This window comes from Labeo rohita, chromosome 14, assembly GCF_022985175.1.
Source record: "Labeo rohita strain BAU-BD-2019 chromosome 14, IGBB_LRoh.1.0, whole genome shotgun sequence".
NCBI lineage: Eukaryota > Metazoa > Chordata > Actinopteri > Cypriniformes > Cyprinidae > Labeo > Labeo rohita.
Genome location: NC_066882.1, coordinates 23,148,123 through 23,157,738, shown reverse-complemented (window position 1 = coordinate 23,157,738; position 9,616 = coordinate 23,148,123). Strand labels below are relative to the sequence as shown.

The 9,616-nt window shown below is 36.8% G+C and overlaps 1 protein-coding gene across 1 annotated transcript in view; it reads right to left on the bottom strand.

Moving 5' to 3' along the window:
* Window positions 1-618: 618 nt before the first annotated feature.
* The window catches only part of gabra4 (gamma-aminobutyric acid type A receptor subunit alpha4), a 52,310-nt gene continuing 43,312 nt past the window's right edge, over window positions 619-9,616 (bottom strand). The window contains exon 9 of the mRNA XM_051127382.1: window positions 619-9,021. Coding sequence (XP_050983339.1) covers window positions 8,491-9,021 — 531 coding nt within the window. The 3' untranslated portion in view covers window positions 619-8,490. The remainder of the gene's footprint in view (window positions 9,022-9,616) is intronic.

Below are 9,616 nucleotides of genomic sequence, written 5' to 3'. Positions count from 1 at the left end.
AAGCTGAAGTGCAGGGTGATGTCATCAAAATCATTGATCCATATTGACAGAAGTGAGAGACTGTATGTTTTGAATGCTTATATCTTTGTACATATCTTACATATTCGTACTAAAGGCGAAAAAACTTCAGTTTTGATTTCACTTTAATTTAATGCATTATTTGCCATTTCTTTGTAATTGTGAAAATTTCTACACCTGTTTTTTTCAATCAAGTCTTTATATGAGAATAAATCTCAGCACATGTGAACTCAAATGCTGAAAAGGTTCATTCAAAGACACAAGGACGTTTTGTTTATACATGACAGATGTATGTTTATTTTTTTCTCTTTCCTCATTGGACTGTGAGCGATGACCTCATCATTGCGAGATCACAGGCACCTGTTCATCAGCTCTGAAGTAGTTTTCTTGCATAGGGCAGTAAGTAAAGAATATTAATAATAATAATATATACACTACAAAACACTGATTGTATATTTTCTTCATTTTTATAAACAGACATTCAGATACTTATATGAGTTATATACAGAGGAAGCAGTGTGATTTTTTTTTTCTTCCAGGTCAGAGCTTGACAAATGAATCCAAACGAAATCCATTTCCCACTTAATAGCTGTTAGTCCATGTTGTCTTCCCTCTCTTTGTGTTACATCTCTCTTCTTTTTGGGCTCCATCCAGAGGAAGATTATGGATATTTGTTCTTATCACCGCCAACATGATAAACTCCGTAGGGCATGATAAACACAATCTCTCTGTCTTTCTGTCTCCAGCTATACATGATGTACTCTAGTTTATCAGTTTAGACAGCTACTGGCCCCGAGACACTCTCATCCACTCCGTGGAGGCTTTAGAGCGGCAATACAAATGACTTCTTCTCTTTCTGTGTTCAAAAAGTCTTAGAAAACCAATTTCTCATTGTGATAATAAGCAATAATTAGAAAATGACTGATCACAATATGGTTTTGCAGATTAAAGAAAGACAGAAACAAACTGGATTAAAAAAGTAACCCTGCTGAAGTTTCTTTTCTAGATGCACGTGGCACAAGCGGATCTGTGTTCACTGGATTTACTCTTTAAGGAGAAGTCCACTTCCAGAACAACAGTTTACAAATAATTTACTCATCCCCTTGTCATCCAAGATGTTCATGTATTTCTGTCTTCAAGAGTGGATCTGTCTCTGTTGTAAAGAAATTATGGTTTTTGAGGAAAACATTTTAGGATTTTTCTCCATATAATGGACTTCATTGGTGCCTGATTTTGAACTTCCAAAATGCAGTTTAAATGCAGCTTCAAAGGACTTTTAAACGATCCCAGCTGAGGAAGAAGGGTCTTATCTAGCGAACCGATATGTCATTTTTTTCGAAAAATAAAAATTTGTATACTTTTTAAGCGAAAAAGCTTGTGTAGCACAGACTCTGGGATGCGTGTCCACAATGCTACGAATTAGTAATGGGTCGTTCTTGAACGATTCTTTCATTTTGAACGAATCATTAATGTGACTCGGGAAGAACGAGTCATCTCGGGGGGTGATTCGTTTGGTCGTGCATGCACAACATCCTGTTAGGTTCTGTACTGAAATTAGTTCACCTGTTTCGAGTCTTTGGGTTTTTCAAGTCGTTCGTTCATCGTATGGAGTTGTCATGTGATGAACAAACGACTCAAACCTGAAAACTTGTCAGATAAGAGGTGAGGTGAGCTAATCATAGACTAAAAACCCAGGTAAACAATGAATTAATCTTTTGTTTCTTATAGCATTATAGTTTTGTCTTGTTTGTAGTGTGATCAACGTTTGTGTAAGCAGTAGATGTGTTAGGGAAGTAACACATAACATTTTAATTATATTTTGCTAAAATCATTTCATTTTGCTGAACGAGACTCAAAGGTCCGAGTCGGAAAAAATTATCTGAACTTCCCATCACTACTACGAATCACATGTAAGTTCATAGTTTGTGTACTGAGTATGGTGAAAAACTTATTAGAGCCCGATTAGAGCCCTTTGAAGCTGCATGTAAACTACGTTTTGAAAGTTCAAAATCGGGGCACCAGTGAAGTCCATTATATGGAGAAAAATCCTGAAATGTTTTTTTTTAAAAACCATAATTTTTTACGACTGAAGACAGATTGTTGTTCTGGAAGTGGAGTTCTCCTTTAAAATGATGCATCCACTTAAAACCAATAAGGGCTTTGCAGTCTGATGCCACAGAAGAACCTTCTAAGTTACTCAAAGAACTTTTAAATGTCTGGGTGAGTCTCACAAAGTCTGTCCAGAACATATCTGGATCATATTTCATAAAATCAAAAGAAACAAACATAGTCATCATGATTTTTGTGTGATTCCATGACAGTTAAGCATGTACTGTAAATAAATAAGTAAATAATATATTGAGGTGAATGTGACCTGGAATTTTTTCCTGACCTTTTTTTTAAATCTCCAAATGACCATGCAGCAACAGAACTATATACAGTGAAAACTTTTCTTTTCTTCTTCTTCTTTTAAGACAAATATTCTTTGTTCTACCTCAGATGAACTTTATCTTTAAAACTCTTGGGTTTTTCTTAAGGGTACTGGTGTGCTCAGAAGAGGCCAGGACATTTCTGGTCTCTGGGCGTCTCAAGTAACATCTCTAATAGAGCCATGCCTGCATTTGGCTCACTGGAGCAAAAGAGTCTTCTGTGTTTGAACGATAAGCTGTGGTGTGCCGGAGGAGATGCGTTCAGGCAAACGGCCCGTGGGGACACAAAGTGGGAAGTTAGCAGTCATGCGCTTCTCCCATCTCTACACACACTCAAAGTTTACAGCACCAACCTAAATGCAGACCCACATGCTCAAATTAGGCCTAATTTTAAGTTGTATGCATTTGATTTGCATATAAAATTTCCAACAGTTAGGATCACACAGTTTTAGCATAAGCAAACTAATAACATATTTGTCAGTCAAACACAAATGAAATGGCTAAGAAAGAGGCAAGATTTCTGAACTACAAAAGTCATGGCATTTATTTGCATCAATTTGATTTCATTTAAATAATCATACTTTCAAAAAGCAGTTATTCAAATCATTTAGAATGAGCATAAAACTCTTCAGTGTGAAAACAAACATTCATTCTGTTAACTGTTGAACAAGCGATATTCAGTTAGTTAAAATGTATGTGACTAAAACAAATTGGATTTACTGGTGATAAATAAACCTGGTTATTGTATTTAAAACGCATTCAGATTATTAGTACTCTTCCCTGTTTCATTTACAGTTTGACAGACAAATATGCATTACTCTACGTTTATTAGTTTAAGCTAAAACTGCGTAATCCAAATGGATGGAATTTTATATGCAATTCAAATACATTTTAAATTTAAGCCTCAGTATTTTTTAAATGCAAAACAGCAGCTCAAGTTTGCTCTTATTTCAACTATAGCTAGCAACTGGACTGAAATACGCATGAACTCATGTTTTTGCGTATAAATGTGTATAAACACACATTTATCATTCTGAATTGGCAATATTGTCAGAGAACAATATACAGAACCATTAAACTGGCAGGTTAACGAGGTGTGTGTATGTGTGTCTGTGTGTGTGATGGAGGATGAAGGTACAAAGTCAATTTCACACTAGGCTGAGTTCCCAGGGAAGCCAGACATTTTGATCACTCCATCACCCTGCTGATAGCCTGTCTCTCTCTCTCTCACATACACACAAACACACACACAGAGCGTCACATTAACATGGAGACTGACAGTGAGAAATTAATATGCAGTAGTATGCAGTATACTGTGCACAGTAAGCAAATTTTCAACAAACTCAATGGTCTACTGCTTATAAAAATGTGCAGTATACAGTATCCCAATAACAGGATACTGTATCCCAATGAAACACACTCACCCTTCTACTAGTGCACCAACACAACTTGTAGCAAAGTCAACCACAAATACAACCAGCCCAATGCAGCGACTCTGGATTAACCAATGGAGTGAGTTTAGGGTGTTATGGAAATCTGTCTGAAGGCAATAATTATTTTTGCAATTCCACTTTGTGACAATAATTGCACAAAAATGGATTAAAAAAGCAAAATAATCATATTTAGGCCAAATTCTGAGATGATAACTAAACGTCTCTTGCTTACGTAACCATGCAAAATATTGAGGACATGCATCCTGTCTTGCTCTCTTGTGGTCTTGGCTTAATTTTCTAATTTTCTAATTTTCTAATTATCTAATCACTATTTCTCAAATATCATTCAATAAGCACACAGACATTACCAGTTCCTCATGTTGCATGGCAATGAAATTGAGCTGCTTAAATGAACAAATCAAAACTTCATCAAAATGCAGATTTGGCCATTAAAAATGCATTTTTTTTTTCTTGTGGTAGCACGTAATTCATCACGTGTGATCATGGAGCTCCCTGCAGGTGCTTTTTCAGATTTTTTAAAACGTTGTGCTACAACGCTACAGTAATAATAATGTTACCGGTCAAAAATAGTAATTAGTTAAAGTAAGAAGTTCACCAAAGCTGTATTTATTTGTTTTCTTTGTGTACAAAAAGTATTCTCGTAGCTTCGTAAAATTACGGTTGAACCCCTGAAGTCACATGGATTATTTTACTGATTTCCTTGCTACATTTCTGGACATTGATCGTGTTAATTGCTGTCTATGGGAGGGTTAAAAAACTGTCAGAATGCATTAAAAATATCTAAATTTGTGTTCCGAAGACGAATAAAGATTTTACGGGTTCGGAATGACATGGGGGTTCGTCATGACATGGTCAACAATGGTTGACCAATAGTGTATATGTACTGCATATTGCTATGGTAGCCTGTTTCCGCCAATGAATAATAAATAAATAAATAAATAAATAAAAAAGGTTATTGCAACTTATCTCACAATTCTGCCTTTTTTTCTCAGAATTGCATGAAACAAACTAGCAATTCTGACTTTTTTCCTCAAAATTATGAGACATAAACTCGCAATTCCGAGAAATAAAGTTGCTATTGCATGATATAAATTTCCAATTGCGAGTTATAAAGTCAGAATTCAGAACTCGCATTTCTCTGAACATATCAGTCTTTGTTTTCTCCTCAGAACTGAACTTTATAACTCGCAATTGCGAGTTTATATCCCACAGTTCTAAGAAAAAAGTCAGAACTACGAGATATATAGAGCTGCAATTGCCTTTTTTATTTTTTTTTTTTTTTCATATCAGTGGCGGAAACGGGCTTCCATATATTGCACTTTGGAAATCCACGAGAAAACAAGTTGTGTACAACAAATTGTAATAATGCATGGGCTTTTAGGGTTTTAAATTAAATGTGCAGTACATAATATGCAGTATATAATGAGCAGTTTGTAGTAAATATTATGCTCATTAAAATTAGTTTTCTCTTTCTGTCTTTGACTGGTACATTTAAAAGCCTTCTTATACATTTATGTTGGAGACAGTGTTACAACATTAATGATTCATTAGATGAACTGTGCTTTGTTATCATGTAGAGTGGTAGTTAAGATTCGAGTCTAATCATATTACTTCGCACACAGAAATACCAGCACATCCACTGTCATGCATGTATGTATGTATGTATGTATGTGTGTAGACATGGGTCTAAGAATACACATGCACATTTGTTCTAAGTAATCAAATGATCGTTTAATTAATCGTATAGATTCAATTAAATCAAACAAATTTGTGCCATATATGCTATGCTGTATGTCGTATTTGAACAGAATGGTGGAATGAGTTCAAAAGCCGTCTGCTAAGATAACCGCAAAAATCACAGAATCATTTCAGCAGTCTCCAGCACACCAATCCCGAACACCATGAGTCAAAGAAATCAAACTTTAAAGGGACAGTTCACCCAAAAATGAACTCGCCTTCATGTTGTTCTAAACCCATCATATTTGCTTTCTTCTGATGAACACAAAAGGAGATATTTTTCCTAACTTTTAACATGCAAGAAATCTTTCCAAAAGGGTCTTTATAGTGCAAAAAGGTTCTGTAGACTATTATAAGGTTTGCCATGCTAAGGAAAATAGTTATTTTAAGGAACAATTGAACATCCAAGGAACCCTTTTAAAGTGTAATAAGGTTCTTTGGATTATTAAAGGTTTTGTCACACTAAGAAAAAATGTTTAAGAAACTTTCACTGTTTTTTTGAGAAAGCTAAAATGGTTCTTCTATGGCATCGCTGAAAAACCTCCATTTTTAAAGAGCTGTCAAGCTCCAAAAAGCACAAAAAAGCTCCATAAAAGTAGTCCATGTGACTATTTTCATTTACTGTACATGCTCTATACTCTCCTAAAATCATACAGAAGCTTTGTGTGATAAACAAGCCAACATTTTAATTATTTGTTAATAGTATATAGGTATAAGACTTAATATAACCTAAATCATGCCTTTTACTGAAATATGTAGTATAAACCCCATGAAAGATTTACATCACTTAAAAAAATCCACATTGTTTATACATATTTTGGACTATGGGGGCACCATTGTGTAAAATGGATGCACTACTGGTGCTACATGTTGGCGCTCCACTTTTACCACTACACAACTTGCAAAATAAAATGCTGATATGATGCCACATTGTGTGGCTTTTGGTTGTAACTTTCAGTCGAAGGGCAACGAGAGAAGCAATGTAAGTCTTCACTGCTTTCCTAGTAATAAGAAGTGGATATAAGAATGGGAAGATGCCTGTGGACGAATAAAACTTCCTAAAGACCAGCGTCTTTGTTCTCTCCACTTCAGCCCTGTTGCCTCTGAAGCTTTTAGTATACCACAGTTACTGAAAGAGCTTACAAACGGCAAAAAAAGAAACGCTAGATGCCATCCTGGCAGGATGTAAACATGCCGACGCTTGTCATGACGCCGCAGGACTTTCTCAGTGCGGATTTCACTCGATATCCGGGGGCGTTTAGACTCCTTGTGGGAAAAAAATCTATTTGGTTTAAGCCTATGCTTACATCCATCGCCACCTTTAAGCTTTTTCAGTAGCTGTGGTCATTGTATCAGTATTTTATTTTCAGAGTTGTGTTGCATTAAAACTAGCAACATGTAGCGCCAGTAGCTCACCGAGTGCAACCGTTTTATGTCATCCTCCGCATTATGGTGCCTCCATAGTCCAAAATACGTATAAAACAATGTGGTTTTTTAAATAACGTAAATCTGGGTTTTTCTACTACATATTTCAGTAAGAGACATCCAATACAGGTCTTAATACATGCCAACAACTCACACAAAGCTATGACTTAAGAAGTCATTTGGGCTACTTTTATGGTGCTTTTTTGTCAATTTTGGATTTGACATCAAACCTTCTACTAAAAATGCTTTTTTCTTGTTCCATGGAACCATTTTTGAGTGATCTATTCCTTTAACACTAATTTGTGTGGCAACTTACAACTTGTGGATAATGAAGACCTCAACCAATCACTGTTTAAATCCAATGTACACATACAAAAACAGCCCTATGTGGATTGGTGGAGGTTTTCCTCGTCCTCTGGCTCTTGTTTGACAACATCAGTCTGTTTAAACCTCTTACTGTTCTGTAATGACTCCAGAACCATCTGGCCCCTGTGCGGTTGCCACGGCACCAGGCTCCAGGGGGGCCCGTCGGCACATGCTTTGTGCTTCATATGGTGAAACTCCTTCCCTATGTCACACTTCCTTCTTTATAGCAGAGAACATATCAGTTATAAGACAAAAAAATACTGCAATAATGAAAACGAAACCTGAATTGAACTGAACTAAAAACAAGCCATTCAACTTCAAAAACAAAGAGAGAAAATCATCATTTGTGCTTTAACGACTTAATCGGTAACAACGAAAATTCTTATAGTCTCTTTAAAAAATAAAAGACATGCATATGTGGTTTTCACCGATCAGGACTCGCTTCGTTCCAACGTTTTCTCTCGGCGAGAGAACACAGGATAGATACCATGCCTGACAGTTTACACCATGATGTGGTTTAAAATAGATTTCATCACAACTGAAAGAAATACGTTGTGTATTATGTCAGAAATACGTCTTCTTGGCAGACATCCGCAAGGTCAGTTCAGATCTGTTGGATTTCTGGATTTCTTCCGGAAGTGTCTCTATATAAAAATAGACTAAACGACCCTGGTATTGGTTTTTCTATTCAGTGGCATTGTTCCTTCAGTGTGTCCGGCGATAAATAGGACAGACTGGAAATATGGCTATTCAAACAGACAACAGATAAATCTATGATTCATTCCTTTGAGATTGCTTGGATTGTTTTTTAATTGAAATATTTTTACTTACTATAATATATCCACATGCTTAATCTTGTGTATGGCCCTTTTGATTACCAACAACAAAAACAAAGTTTTAATATTATTTCACCCAGATAATCTCTTCTGTGTGCTTGTGCAGTTTTGTCTGCTGTAATATAATTTCGTTTCTTGGAATTGCTTGTTGACGTAATCCTTGAGAGGGCTCTTTATTTCATTTGAGTTGTAGAAAAAGGGTACAAACAACCAAGCCTGTTCTTGTTAGCCTCCCTTTGCCTCCATGGTGTCTTTGGATAAGTAAACCACCCAGTACACCATGTTGAAGGCCCCAAAGGACACTGGGAATAAAATACGTGCGTATTCATCGATCTTGCTGGCTCCTCCGGTTGGAGGAGCGGCAGGTTGAGGTGCAGGTTTGGCTTCTTTCTTTTTAATATTCTCTAATTTAGGCCCGAGGAGATGGTGAAGAGGAGCCGAGCCTGCGGTTGCACTGGGTGATGGTTTGTCAGGAACTGTTGGCGTCGAGGGAGGGGCCGGCGGTGTTGTTTTGGAGGCCGAGGATGAAGCGGCTGCATTCGATTGGCTGGCAGAACTGGGGCTGAGACGTGATTGGCTGGAGAAACTGCTGGTACCCTCTGAGGTGGAAGATGATTGGCTGGTCAAGGTCGGTTTGGATGCAGCTGCGCCGCTCTTGCTAGATGTTTCGGTTCTTTGGGTTTTCTTGGAGTCTGGTTGAGACTGAATGTTGGAGTTGACACGTTTTCGTAAGTTGCCATTGGTGTCTGAGTTTTGCTGTTGGGTAAAAGGGAGAAAACTTAAGTGTAATGCACAACATATGTTCTTAGCAAGTCAAAATAATTATAAAAAATTGTTGTTGAAGAAGCATGCTTCACCCAAAAATGAAATATATCTGAAAATGTACTCAGCCTCAGTCCATTCAAGTTGTAGATGAGTTTGTTTCTTCATCAAAACAGATCTGGTAAAAGGCTGCATTACATGACTTGCTCACCAATGTATCCTCTGCAGTGAATGGGTGCTGTATAAGAATAAGAGTCCAAACAGCTGATAAACACATCACAGTACTCCACAAGTAATCCATACCACAATCCACCAGTTATTGTCTTGTGAAGTGAGGAGCTGTGTGATTGTAATAAACAATAATTGATCATTATAGTGTTTTAACTTTAAACTGATGCTTCTGTCCAGCATATGAGTCCATAATCTATAATAATGCTTCCATAACATAAATCCATCCCCTGCTGTCCTCTCACATCAAAATCCACCAACATATTTGCTTAGATCAGTTTTGGACTGTTTTTGCTTGTAAACGGTGCTTGATCTGTACATATTTCTCTCCTGATTCAGACGCAGTGACTTTTTCATTGCA